The sequence below is a fragment of the Acipenser ruthenus genome, chromosome 11 (assembly GCF_902713425.1).
Source record: "Acipenser ruthenus chromosome 11, fAciRut3.2 maternal haplotype, whole genome shotgun sequence".
Lineage (NCBI taxonomy): Eukaryota > Metazoa > Chordata > Actinopteri > Acipenseriformes > Acipenseridae > Acipenser > Acipenser ruthenus.
Genome location: NC_081199.1, coordinates 29,055,558 through 29,070,130, shown reverse-complemented (window position 1 = coordinate 29,070,130; position 14,573 = coordinate 29,055,558). Strand labels below are relative to the sequence as shown.

Here is a 14,573-nt window from a genome sequence, read left to right as displayed (position 1 = left end):
TACAAACTTTTTTTTGTTTGTTTTTTTTAAACAATGAAAACAAAAACGCTGCTAATAACAATAATAACAATAATAATCAGTAAACAGTAATTATCAAATAAAAATCAAACAATATCAAAACGTGTGCCAGTATTGACTTGCTCTGTTCCATTTATTGAAATGTTCAACACAACAGAACCCGGGATTGCCATCGCCACCACTGCACATTTTTCTTGTGTCATTTCTTTTGTTTTCATTTTCGTAGCACACTGTGTTCTTTTTTTTTTTTACGGTGTCTGCTTGTGTTGGAGGGATAGTCACAAATGCGTGTACACAGCTATTTTGCGCAGGCATTGTGATGGATCTGGCTTCCGCATTGCCTGTACCCAGTGCTGTGTTTTGATAGTATTTTGTCACAGCACTGCCATTTCAAACCAAACAGCTTCCCGTTTCTAGCTGGCTTACCTGTAAAGTATCTGCATGCTCTTCTGTTTGTACAGTTTGTATTGTTCTTGGCTCCACATCCTCTTCATCATAATCGCTGAGTGATAAGTCAGCATCACTGTCGCTGATATCGAAATCCTCCGAACCAACTTCACTCCCGTTGCTCATTATAGAAAGACCACGTACGTTGCCATGTTTAGCTTTCGCTAAAAACTATATAAACTATAACTAACAAGTAAAACTAATAGTAAATAAAAAAAATAATAATTTAAAACACTATATATATATATATATATATATATATATATATATATATATATATATATATATACACACACACACACACACACACACGTAAAAGCTGAATGGCTTCCTGCAACATATCTCAGCCTTTTAAACACCCACAGCTACAGACTGGAATTGCTACGTGACACGCAACTGGATAAAAATGTCACCCCAACTTTCACTGCACATTCCACAGTACTAGTACTGCTTTATAGAATGAGACGCTAGACTGAGAAACTGATAATAGAATAGAATGGGAAACTTGATGTACGCAGGTACGGCATGGTACTGTAAGTGGGTTTTCAACTGACGTACGTGCATACGTCATGGTGTTGAAGTGGTTAAAATGATTAAGGTATGCTAACCTGAAAAATCTCTATGCAATGGACTCTCAAATGCCGCCAGCTTAGTGCTGAAACTGCTCATGCATTTTCAATGTATAAAAAATTGTGTTTCAGTTTGGGTTTCTCTTTCGTCTATATCGTTAGGTTTGGATTTTTATACAAATAATATCAGTTTTGGTTTGGGAAAATCATAACCGTTGCATCCCTAGTTTCAATGTTTTATTTTAATTGCACATTAAGTCTTTCTCTGATGTGGTATAACATAATGTTGTTGTTTTGCCTTAATACTGACATTAATGGCATGTTTACTTAATAGCCCATGTATGTCACAGGGGTTATCCTGAAAATAAGAGATTAATCATTTTTGATAAGCAGTAACACACAAGAAGGCGTGGCTTTCAAGGATACCACCTACTCCTATAGATGTGGTGAGTACACGCATATGCAAAATTACATATACGCATTATTTTTCATTGCGTATACGCATACCCATACTCAATCAAAATTCCATACACATACACAATATTTTTTCATTGTGTATAAATTGTGTATTTGCTTAAGTGTATTTTGGACAAAAAGTTGTATTGAACAACCAGAATACACAGACAGAATAGAGTGGAACTCGTTAAATCTGACAAAATTGGCAGCAGACTGAGGTAATAATAAACAAGATTTAATAGAGCCCATAAGAAAACGACATGTAGCGGTACCGGATATGAGCTAGATTGCTGAGAACTAGTAACTACTGTAGTACTGTACTGTGCACAAACAATTAAAAAAGACACTAGAGATCAGACAAAGTAAATGATTGAATAGCAATGGGAGAAAATATTGTAGAAACTTGGAACAAGACTGTTGTTCGGGAGGAGGAGGAAGACCAAGATGATGATGATGATGAAGGTGGACCAGCTGAGAAGTGGTGGTGGCCGAGTTGCGACTGGTCAGCAAAAAAGTGATGTTTGGTAATTTTTTGTCTACGATGCAGCAGCTGATCATAATGGATGCAATATCTGTGGGCATAAGGTAAAGTTAATTCTTTTTTTGGATATTTTTGTAGACCGGTTGAATTTGTACTGGACATTTCCAGAAGGTCTGGCTTAATTTCAAGCCCTGGAGGAATGTTGTTGTTATTGTTACACGTGGTTCATTACTTTGTTTTCATAAAATGTGTGTATTTGCTTGATTACAGGCATAGAATCTAGCAAAAGTGGTGCATTTAGAAATTTCGAGCTATACACGCAAGTTTGAAGGTCGTGTATACGCATATGCATACTCAATACACAAGTTTGAAGGTCGTGTATATGCATATGCATACTCAATACACAAGTTTGAAGGTCGTGTATACGCATATGCATACTCAATACATAAGTTTGAAAGTCGTGGATACGCATGCGCATATGCATACTCAATCACGAGTATGACATTTTGAAATACAATCTGCATTTTCATACTCACCACATCTTTACCTGCGCCTCAGGTGCATTGTGCGGTAAGTGGGTTTCATCAGTAGTACCCACGTCTCCTGTGTTACTGAGTTTATAAAATGTCTCATTTTTATTTTGAAACCGATTTTTCTGATTTGAATGAAATGAGAGCTGAACCACTAGTTTTACTCTTTTAACCAGCCAACCAGGATGCAGGCAATTTCAAGTCATTTTATAAATACATAAGAACGTACTATAAATCCACTTAATACGGGTAAACTACAATGGTGTTAAATACAATCATGTTTTACAACATTTTATAAACATTTAATTTTGAATGTATGATGATTTCATAAATTTGAAATTGTAAACAAACAAAAAAAATTGCCATTAGTGCAATTTGTTTTCAGAATGGAAAAAACACCAAATAAACATATCCAAAAAAAAAAAAAAAAGTAATACTTAATTCAAGCCCCTGAATTAAAAGTCTTCTAAGTTATCTATTTATAGTTTGGTAACTTTATTGGGTGAGGTTCTCCTCTCTGAAAAAAATGTGCCAATGACAAATTGAAGTAAATGCCAATGACAGCTTGGAGTAAATAACGTTGAGAATGTAGCCCCAGCTCTTCTCATGCAAGCTGTGTTATGTGTTTTGTCTTAATAAGGCAAGGATGAAAATATGGCCAACATCAACCCAGCAATAGTATATGAAAATCTGGCCCACAGCTTAAGAGTGGCCCTTTTGAGAAGGAAAATGTATTTTAGGTCCTAGCCTCTAGTAGATTTTGTTATTTCAAAGACTGTCTGGATAGAGCGCTTCCTTTACTTTTTTCTAGAATATCAAAGGAAGGATTAAGGCAGTGCAACAGGTGCAGCCAAAACATTTAAATAAATGCAATTAAGTGTAACCATAATCTATTCTGAACCTAAGTTCCAACAACACAGATTTGGGCAAAGTCTGAATGCAAATATCTCCCTTTGACAGGACCAGAACCTGGACTGGTACCAAAGAAAGTGTATTGGAGGATTCAGGAAACAAGTTTCTAGTCGATTCTAGTGCCTGAAATGATTTACAATGTAAATAATAGAAAGAGTGGAAATATTAACTCTATTTAAAGTGCAAGTGAGGCCAGCACACTTTCAAATTATATAAAGGGCATTTTTGTCAGCATTACTGGAATTAAAAAGAAAAAAAATCTAAAAAGAAAAAAAACTAAAATCAGCTGAATAGAAGACATTCTAATGCCTTTTAAAAATAGAAATCATAAGCTTCCAAACATACCACTGAAACATTCCAAGAGAAACATCTCTGTTTCAGCCATATAAGGGAGGTTTAAAAGGGTTGTGGCTAAATAGTAGCATTCTGTAACTACTCCAAATATGCTGCTCATAGTTGAGGAACACTATCTAAAAACTGTTCCATATAAACACTTCATACAGGTTTCTCAAAAGGCTGAATTCACAGAATGTTGCCTAATCTAATAACATGATTTACATTTAAGCTGCACTTGCCAGAGTTTATAAACCATTTCTCAATTATAAATGAGCTTTAATAACTTTTCCACTTCCCTGCATTACTGTGCGCACATACGATCAAGAACTGCATTGCTCTACAGGCAGAGATAACCTTCCTCTCGGGAAGAATATAAGCATTTTCTTTTATTATTTTCAAATGCAAGTTAGTTAACCCACATTACAATGCTTCAGGGGCATCCAGTTAAACAAACAAACAAAAGTAAATAAATACATTGGAAAACCACACACACTAAAATGTTGTCTGAATAAAAACATCTGATTAGCATACATGCTGCCCAGAATTTAACCCAACATTAAACATCTGCTCAAACCTCACATGTTAAGGGAATAGACCAGTGAAAGGTGTAATTTGTTTGGTATTTAGTCCCTCATACAAACATACTTCATCTTGTGTACTGTAGTTCTGTTACAAATTTGCAAAAAAAATTCGTCTAGGCAATATGTTTGCTTTTTATCTCCACATTTAATACCTATTACATTTGTGGTATGGACATGTTTGGAAATGTATTCCAGCCTCAGTATCAGATGGCACTCTTGCTAGCCCCATATTTGGAGGAGAGTTTCAGTTCCATCATGCAGTCTACACTAATAAATATGAAATTATTCTTCATACAAACCTGCTTGACGTGCAGATAAAATGTCTATTATTATGTGGGCACGGGGATTGCACAAATTAGTTCACATGTTGGGATTCAAGTGAATGATTAATTAGCAATTGAGTCCCGGTACAGCTGTATATATAGGAGGCACAAATCACTCACTCGTGGTTGGGTGAGGTGGAACAAGACAGTGAGTCAGTAAGTGTAACTAAAGAAACAAACATTAACAATTGCTACTTGTGCTGGCTTTAAACCAGCAAGATGCTTGATACAGTGCTTGCTTTGTTTTGTGTTTAGTCTGTTTATTTTAGCCCACCTGTCGTTTTGTTTTGTAAAGTGTTTCTGTTTTGTTAAATCTTTTTTTTTTATTGATAAAACTTGCGCATCAGCACTTTCATACACCAGTCCTGTCTGTGTCCATAATCCTTCCTGGTATGGCATCACCACAAGCCATCCAGATCACACTTGGTGTCAGAAAAGTGGATAAACAGCGCCTTCACTAAGCAGGCCAGGAACAGTACTGCAGGGATATAGTTATTTTTTTTAAAAGGATTTTTTGTTGTTTTTTTTTTTTAAATGGACAAAGTAGAGGAGGATACGGAGAAGTGGCATGCTCATCAGAGAGAGTTGAAAGCCAAAGGGGCTCTGTGGTGCCTTGCATGTCTGGAGTATGGGCACCTCCCAGACGTTTGCCACTAGGAAGACCCCCTCTTCATGAAGGCCTTCAATTGGGGTGAGGTGGAGACAATGGAGGAGTGGATCCATCTGAAGGCCATAGCATTGCCACAGACGGACCAGGACACCTCATCTGCCTAAAAGGGGATGAGTGGTGCTTTGCCGTTGGCGAGGTTAATCTCATCGGGAGGGGCTATGCTTAGTCTAAGCTCCACGGGCAGTAGGCACGTCCATGCCAGAGACCGAAGAAGAGCCGCACCAGTACCCAGTGATCAAAGGAGAGCTGCACCAGTCCCCAGTGATAGAGGGAGACTACCTGCTGCTCTCGCCTCCACCGCCAGTACACAGAACGGCCACCACGGCCTTGCAGCTGTCAGCGTTGCCACTGACAACATCTGCCAGCTGTACCACGGGAGGAGGACCTCGCCCCAAATGTCAGCATTTCCTTTGACAGTACTGCCACTGGAAGAGGACATCGCTCCACTGTCGCCATGTCTGCTGACAGCATTGCCGCTGCCAGCGTTGCCCCTAGCAGCATTTCCGCTGCTGGAGTGTGCCACCCCGCTGTGAGCCTATCCGCTGCCAGGGGTGCCACTGGAGGAGGACCTTGCCTCCCATTTCCGCTGACGGGATTGCCCCAGCTGGAGGAGCCAGCCTCACCAAGGTCAGCATTGCCGCTGTCAACCGTAACACTGACAGCATTGCCACTGGCAATATTGCTGCCCATGGGCCCCCTAATACCTCAGTTCCTGGCCCAGGAAGAAGCCTAAGAGAGGAGGGGGCCTTTGAGGCCATGTATGCTGCGCACAAGGGGGGGGAAGATATGTGGCGTTGTATGTGGTGTGTTATTGTTGTTGTGTCTATATTGGTGCACCGGGTATAAATGTGTGTATTAGTATGTGGGCAGAGGGATTGCACAAATTAGTTCACTTGCCGGGATTCAAGTGAATGATTAATTAGCAATTGAGTCCCAGCACAGCTGTATATTTAGAGGCACGAATCGGGGCTGGGTTTTCAGAGGTGGAACGAGAGAGCGAGACAGTAAAAACTAAAGAAACAAAATATAAACAATTGCTACTCGTGCTTGCTTTAAACCAGCACGGCACTTTTTGTATTTAGTGTTCGCTTTGCTTTGTCTGTTTGTTTTGGCCCACGTGCTGGTTTCTTTTCTAAATTGTTTATGTTTTGTTAAATCTTTATCTTTATCTTTTATTTGTAAAACTCGTGCAACAGCGCTTTCATACACCAGTCCTGTCTGTGTCTATTATCCTTCCTGGTCTGACATCACCACAAGCCATCCGGGTCACAACACCATTGAAGGATGTTTATTCAGTGTGTGCTTTTAAAGTTTTGGATGAACACACAACTGCTTTACTTCACGCAACAGATATCCCAAATTGCCTAATAGCAGCCAGTGGGATGTCTTCCCTAATTCCGTCTAGCTTACTGTAAATCCACACACATTTAGTACATCTGCGATTATTCACCCTTTCCCAACAATTTAGCATTTGCATTCTTTACCTCACAGAAGTTACCTCATTGCAGAGCCAATCCCACCCCTGAGTCATTAGTGTGCAATTGAAATGTGAAATAAATTGAAGCATGACCAGCAGGATTAAAAAGATGTACGTGTAATGTAAAGACTTCCTGGAATTACTGTACAGTAAAACAGAACTGCAAAATTGTAAGAAGTTCCCCTTGAACCCAGTATATTATTAGTATTGTTATTATTAGTAGTAGTATTATTAGTATATTTACTACTATTAGTATAGTATATAGTAGTAGCAAAGTAGGTTATGCTACATTTTATCTATAACTGGTATTTCTTACTTTGACTGAATATAGTAAAACATATCTGATGTTTTGTCTCCCCTTTAATTTTACTAAGCCTTGCATTTCCCTCCCCAATCTACAAATGATTTTTTTTATGAACAAAAACATCCCATAGGGTATAATGTAAGGAAAACGGCATCTCTGGTGGAATATTTTGTAAAATGTAACTATATATATATATTATATATATATATATATATATATATATATATATATATATATATATATATATATATATATATATACAGTGCCTTGCAAAAGTATTCAGACCCCTGACCAATTCTCTCATATTATTGAATTACAAATGGTACATTGAAATTTCGTTCTGTTTGAAATTTTATTTTAAACCACTGAAACTCAAAATCAATTATTGTAAGGTGACATTGGTTTTATGTTGGGAAATATTTTTAAGAAAAATAAAAAAACTGAAATATCTTGCTTGCATAAGTATTCAACCCCCACACATTAATATTTGGTAGTGCCACCTTTCGCTTCAATAACAGCTTTAAGTTTTTTGGGGTAAGTATGTACCAGCTTTGCACATAGTGTCGGAGTGATTTTGGCCCATTCTTCTTGGCAGATTTGCTCCAGGTTGTTCAGGTTGGTTGGACAACGCTTGTGGACCGCAATTTTCAAATAGTGCCACAGATTCTCAATGGGATTGAGATCAGGACTTTGACTGGGCCACTGTAGGAAATTCACCTTTTTGTTCTTGAGCCACTCCAATGTTGCTTTGGCCTTGTGCTTGGGATCATTGTCCTGCTAAAAGGTGAATTTCCTCCCAAGCGGACTGAAGCAGGTTCTCTTGTAGTATTTCCCTGTATTTTGCTCCATCCATTCTTCCTTCAATTTTAACAAGATGCCCAGTCCCTGCTGATGAGAAGCATCCCCACAGCATGATGCTGCCACCACCATACTTCACTGTAGGGATGGTGTGTCTTGAGGCATGGGCAGTGTTAGGTTTGCGCCACACATAGTGCTTTGAGTTTTGGCCAAAAAGCTCTATCTTGGTCTCATCTGGCCACAAAACCTTTTCCCACATCGCAGCTGGGTCACTCTCATGCTTTCTGGCAAACTCCAGACGTGCTTTCAGATGGTACTTTTTGAGTAACGGCTTCTTTCTTGCCACCCTCCCATACAAGCCAGTGTTATGCAGAGCTCTTGATATGGTTGACTGGTGCACCATTACTCCACTCCCAGCCACTGAACTGTGTAGCTCCTTCAAAGTGATTGTTGGACTCTCTGTGGCTTCTCTCACAAGTCTCCTTCTTGTTTGAGCACTGAGTTTTGAGGGACGGCCTTTTCTTGGCAGTGCCTGGGTGGTGTGATGCAGCTTCCACTTCCTGATTATTGATCCAACTGTGCTCACTGGGATATCCAAACACTTGGATATTATTTTGTACCCTTTCCCTAATCTATGCATTTGTATTACTTTATCTCTAACTTCTGTAGAATGCTCTTTGGTCTTCATTTTCCTTCAGATTCACAGCCTGACCAATGATCCTTCAACAGTGGGGTTTTTATCCAGAAAATGTGACAGCAACTTTAATGGTTCACAGGTGGAGGCCAATGGTAAGGTAATTGTGTCCTCGTAAGGGCAATTTCTTTCATCGGTGTAAACTGGGAGCTTCCACAGCACAGGGGTTGAATACTTATGCAAGCAGTTTTTTTATTTTTCTTAAAAATATTTCCCAACATAAAACCAGTGTCACCTTACAATAATTGATTTTGAGTTTCAGTGTTTTAAAATAAAATAGCAAACAGAACGAAATTTCAATGTACCATTTGTAATTCAGTAATATGAGAGAATTGGTCAGGGGTCTGAATAGTTTTGCAAGGCACTATATATAATGTGTGTGAAAAAACAATAGAATACTGCTGTGTAACATATATTAGGCAATAATTAAATGTGCACCTTCTCTACACCTCACAAAAAGTCACATGACTGCAATATGGAAGCCATATGAGTCCATGGGGATAAAGGTGAGCTCACCAACAAGATATTAGCAATTGAAATAGAAGTGGTGGCAGATTGACAAGTACACGTAAGCCCTCCTTGAAGATGCAAATGACAAAAATTGCAGATACCAGCTGTTTAATGTTCTGAACCATCCTTTTTTGTTTCCCATTTTACAGGCAAATAGTATGCATTTTAAATAAATACACCTGATAATGTACTAGTTGTATTGCTGCACCAACTATGAAATGCATAAGAATAAGTATAAAAAATACAAATGCTATGGATTTAAGAGGTTTTAGCACCATCTGCTGATAAAATGTGCACCAACATAAAGCGAAAAGTATTGAATTACACACTTTTTGTATTACTATCTGTCAACAGTTTTTATATAAAAGATCTGCTTTCCTTGTGACGGCCGTCCTCTGCTATGTCCTGTAAGGTAAATTTTAGAAATAGAAAATATACCTCTGGGTACCAGCACCACATGGAAAAATATTTTCCTACAAAATGAAGTCTAACCTTGCTGTTTCTGGCAATGGTTTCTGGTTTCCTGTGAAGTACCCAGCCATATGTGTAACAACATGAAGCCTTCCTCTGTGTTTGGACACTGATGTCAGATTTTCTGTAACTGTTTGAAATTCTAGACATGATTATTTGGTTATAACCACATGACGCACAGTAACACACAACCAATGCTTACAAAAGGTCATTGACTCTGGGTATCCTAGGTCAGTGTTTTAGGTTCTTCACAGTGTAGGGTTGTTTGCTTTTTAAAAGCAAAGCTATGCATCAAACAGAATGGTCCTAATGTTTGTTATTTGTTCTGGATATTTGATCCAGAAGTTGGGCAGAGTCAACATTTTGAAAGGTGTTTTGTCTGTTTCTTAGGGCGGCCTTGTCAGCAGTCTTATATGAAAGATGCACACATTATGCTAAACGTGTATTTGATAGAATTTTTTTCGTAATTGTTTGTGAACAAAATAATGGTTTCTTTCAGTATTCCTACCTATTTACCAGTACTTAAGAAAAGTTGGCAATAAAATGATTTAAGCTTTACTGGAATTATTTAGTTAGCTCTATGTACAACTTTAATATACAGATGATTCATTTAATTGTTTTTAAGGAGACTCTTCCTTACAGTACATACATAGTAGATACAAAATTAAAACGTACCTTTAATTTTCGAACAGCATCCCTCACGATTTCTGTACCTTTTGGTTGGTCAACTTCTGTATTTCCAAGAAACTGTAAAGACATTTAAAAGATCACAATTCATAAGTCTCCAGATATAAGCATACAGATGAACGGATGTAAGGACAGACAGACACCCCATATATCTCCAGAATCTGATATTCTCAATAAACTTATGCTAAACAATGGTAATACGAGATTTCATGACAATTGGATAAGTGGTAGTCCAGATATATATGGAGAAAAGGGTGATGCGTGACATATAGATGTACGGGCGTACATACTCCACAATATCCCCTTCGCAGGAGATTTCCTCCTCACCGGGGACAAACAATGTAATTACATATCGTATTTATCAGAAAAAAATAATACGATGAAGGATTTTCAAAAAAATAAAAAAATACAGCTGAAAAGTATGCATCAGAAACCAACTAAAAGGTATATACAGTATAACTTCTCCAGAACTGTTTTTGCTCAGTGTTCATAAAATGATCACAGCAGACATCCACACGTTACAACAAATGCCCAACAGATGGCATCATTGACCTTCTTCTTGTTCCATATGTTAACCAGCAAGACTTCAAAACATCTATCTTTTGTGCAAAGTCTGTCACAGGAGACCTCTCAGTCACTTAAGACTAAACACTAGCTGCAGGAAACAACAAAGTGAAAGTCTGCTACATACAGTCGTATTTCTGTGCTGCTAAGAGTGATACCTAATGTTTTTTTTTGTTTGTTTTTTGTTTCATCATAATAAAGCTGTATCAATTATTGAACTTTACCACCTGTGTGTATACCAGTAGATACCAGTAGTGTTATCAATATATGTTATGAACATTCAATATATGTTACAAATATTCCAGTGCAGCAGAAGGATGCAGTCACTCAAAACCTTTCCATCATTAGCACAGCGTTTTCAAACAGCAACTGTAGTGGGAAGGTTTTCAGTAAATATCAAGATAAAAAAAAGACATGCACAATCATCTACACACCGTTGAGCGGCCAAATTCCGTCTCCCTATCAGTTTCTGTCTGAACAATCTGATGTTGAAATATTGTCTAGCATTATTTCAGACATTCCTTGTGTACAGTCACACTGTGTTGCTGTGTTACAGGAGACTGAAACAGTTAAAAGTAAAAAAAAGAAACAATACAGGCATATTTCAAATGCCTTTGCCAGTGCTATTCTTTAAACAGTCCGGCTGTGATCAATAAAATAAGCCATTTGACACCAAACAAACCAATAATGGGACAGGAACTGTAATGTACATACACAAAAACATTTAGGTTTTAAAATGATTGATGCAAAAATGTGTCATGCCTGAATACACAATACATACAGTATGTCTGAATACAATTGTTGCTCTCCCATTTGCGTGCAAGTGCCTGAAAACCTGCAGCTTGAAATGGTTCGGATCCCCCCTCAGCCAGGTCCTATCAGTATTGAATAATTGACCACCAATTACAGCAGCATACATAATGTAGGTCTAAATCCCTGGGAACTAGGTCTGGACTGCAACAAGGATGTGTCACTTTATTTCCTGAAGGGTGAGCATCATCCACTGGGAAGCAGGCGGAAGGCATTCCAAAGCATCTTGGTGGTCAAATGTCTAGCTGAGGATGTAATACATACCTTTGCATTGTAGGATATATAGAGTTTTGCCAAAGCTTCGGGAGTATGCATCCACGTTTTATCTGGAATAAATAGGAAATATTTGCTTAGATTTAATATATTTTTACACCTTATTTCTAAATTCCATAGGAAAATAATAACATTATTATTAATGTATTTCCTTAGCTTTTTTGATCAAGTAACGCTATCATGTTTTAATACAGTAATAAATTGATTTACTTAATCACTTTCTGAATTGGAGGCCAAATATTGTCTAACAGGGATTAGATAATGTGACCGACAGCACAGGAATCCGTTACTACCAAAAAATTTTTTTACAAAAAAAAAACATATCCTGAAAAAAACAAGTGATGAAATAAAGACCTACAACCCAACAAGTTATTTCTATTATCTCTGAACAGTTTCAGGAACCACCAGCTTAAGTTTAGAAGAAAGGTGATTTCAGAAAACATGTCCCACCTTATTATCAGCTGCTTATTTCATGTGAAGTATAGCTAATACTTGTCTTCTTGCTTACAAGATACTACTGTTTAGATTCAGAAAATTCAGATGCAATTGTCAGATTGCAGATAAATACTATAGAATGCATGTGTGTAGAATGGTGAACAGTTCTCCAGAAGAAACAAATATTCTGGGACTGATACATCTTTCTAAGAAACTTGACTCTTCAGCAAAACATATTATTGTTCTATGTATATAAATTGCTATAAACAGCTGTAGCGCTGTTCGAAAAGTGCCATTTTTTATAGCTTTTTATATGGTACTTATAACTACCAAAACAGAAATGCATTTAAGAAACTTAAATAATAATCATACAGCTCCTGCATTACAACTAAAATGTATTACTTTTCTTGCTAATTCGTAAATATATATTTAGTTATTTTAGTGCTGTTGTATTTACTCCTACACCAGTATCAGTACATAGTGCTGTGTACCTATGGTATTCTTTTTTTGTTTGGGTTTGTGAGAGAGAGAAAGGATCAATGTTGCAAATCTCCCTCCCAACCAGAAAGGGTGCTGCATAAGGGTGAGGGTATGCTGCCTCCTAGATGGACCACCTTGATGGTAGGTGGAAACCGGAAGGTAACCATATTAGGAGGAGCGCATAATTGCAAGTACTCAGGACGACTCCATTACAGTCAGCTGCGGGGCAGCCCTCTATTGGAGAAACCATGGCGACGCGTTGATTGCAGGGAGGAGTTTGCTGGGTACAAAGGGGAACCAGCTACATCAGTACCTACCCTTGCGCTGAGAGATTAAGCGACCAGCCGGAGCTGTTTGTTTTTGTGTCTATTATGTATTGTTTGTTTTCTGTGTGTTTATTCAGAGGAGCAGGAGGACGGAAGGCTGTAGCCACGGAGCCAGCACTAACTCCGGAGCACACCCCTCACAGCACAACACAGCACAGCACACGCACCATGATCCCCGGAGGAAAGGAACACATTTTCGTGCACAGAGGATTGTGGTTAAGGAGTGTTTTTTTCTGTTTGTTTTCCAGAGACTGGACACTTTTCGTTTTACCCCGATACCATCGTTGGTAGAGGGGTGGATTATTATTATTATTAGTAGTAGTAGTAGTAGTCGTCGTAGTAGTAGTAGTAGTATTTGTGTTATTTGTTTTTGAAAATAAAACAAGGACTTTGTTGGGAGAATTCTGTTTGGACATTGCACGTCATTTCACTGCACCATTCGCAACTTGTCACAGGGTTCCATAAACTTTAAAGTAAAATACCGGTATGCTCCAGTGTGTAATTGTATTCTTTTAAATAAAATTAATTTTGCTTCTATTTGTAATGTTGTGCCATACTGTGTTTTGTATGTGTTTCTTTATTAAGTGCTGCATTTATTTGAGCTGGGGTAGGGGAAAAAATGTACATCTTTCATTACTGAGTGCTGTTTATTCAAGGGCGCATCTATTAGGCTACAAATCTTATATCTGAGTGTGGCGCTTATTCAAGGGCGGTGGTAATTCAAAGTAATATGATAGATATATATATATATATATATATATATATGAAAAAGTAGGTTCACAGCATGTAGCACAGCATCTAATATAAAGTGGTTCCAAGCCAAGAATTTCACCATTACATAAACCTGCTTTCTGGGGTAAAATGAAGAACAATTGACCCACCAAGTCATTCTGCATTAGGTTTCAAATGTAATAGGTAGGTGCAACTTGTAAGGGTGCTAAGTAGCGAGAACACAGTACCTTGGACGGGTTGGCCCGACAGTACTTTCCCAGGGTTCAAGGGAAGTCGGACAGCTATAAAGGGGGCGGAACTCTGGTGTATTAACTCATTGGAGGGGCGGCTGCACTCGTTTACCAAGGGGTCATGTGTGACGGCATAAAAGGGGACGGAGAGATGCAATCTGTTCCTTCTCTTTGGTTTAACGATAGATCCCGGAAATACCTGTGATAAAGTATTGTGAGTGTTTTGTTTGTTTTGTTACTAATTGTTGTTGTTTGTTATTAGTAGATGGCTAACACGTTCCGGAGCTGTCGCCAGGGCCAGCACAAAACCCAGAACAACACTGCACTACTGTCAAGTGTGAACCTGTATCACCCACCACGAGCACTACTGCACGCACCCAGGACTGGTGACCGTGTTAGTATTGTTGGAAGGATACGCGTGATTGTTACTTGGGCCTGCAACCCCGTTACTATTTACCC

General features: G+C 38.3%; 1 protein-coding gene across 14 annotated transcripts in view; it reads right to left on the bottom strand.

The window, feature by feature from the left end:
- LOC117426111 (PTB domain-containing engulfment adapter protein 1) overlaps positions 1-14,573 on the bottom strand; it is a 141,995-nt gene that overhangs the window by 31,191 nt on the left and 96,231 nt on the right. For all 14 annotated transcript variants that reach the window (XM_059033607.1, XM_059033610.1, XM_059033606.1 and 11 more), the window contains 2 exons: positions 11,903-11,964; positions 10,253-10,324 (listed from right to left, as the gene is read on the bottom strand). In XM_059033607.1, coding sequence (XP_058889590.1) covers positions 10,253-10,324; positions 11,903-11,964 — 134 coding nt within the window. The remainder of the gene's footprint in view (positions 1-10,252; positions 10,325-11,902; positions 11,965-14,573) is intronic.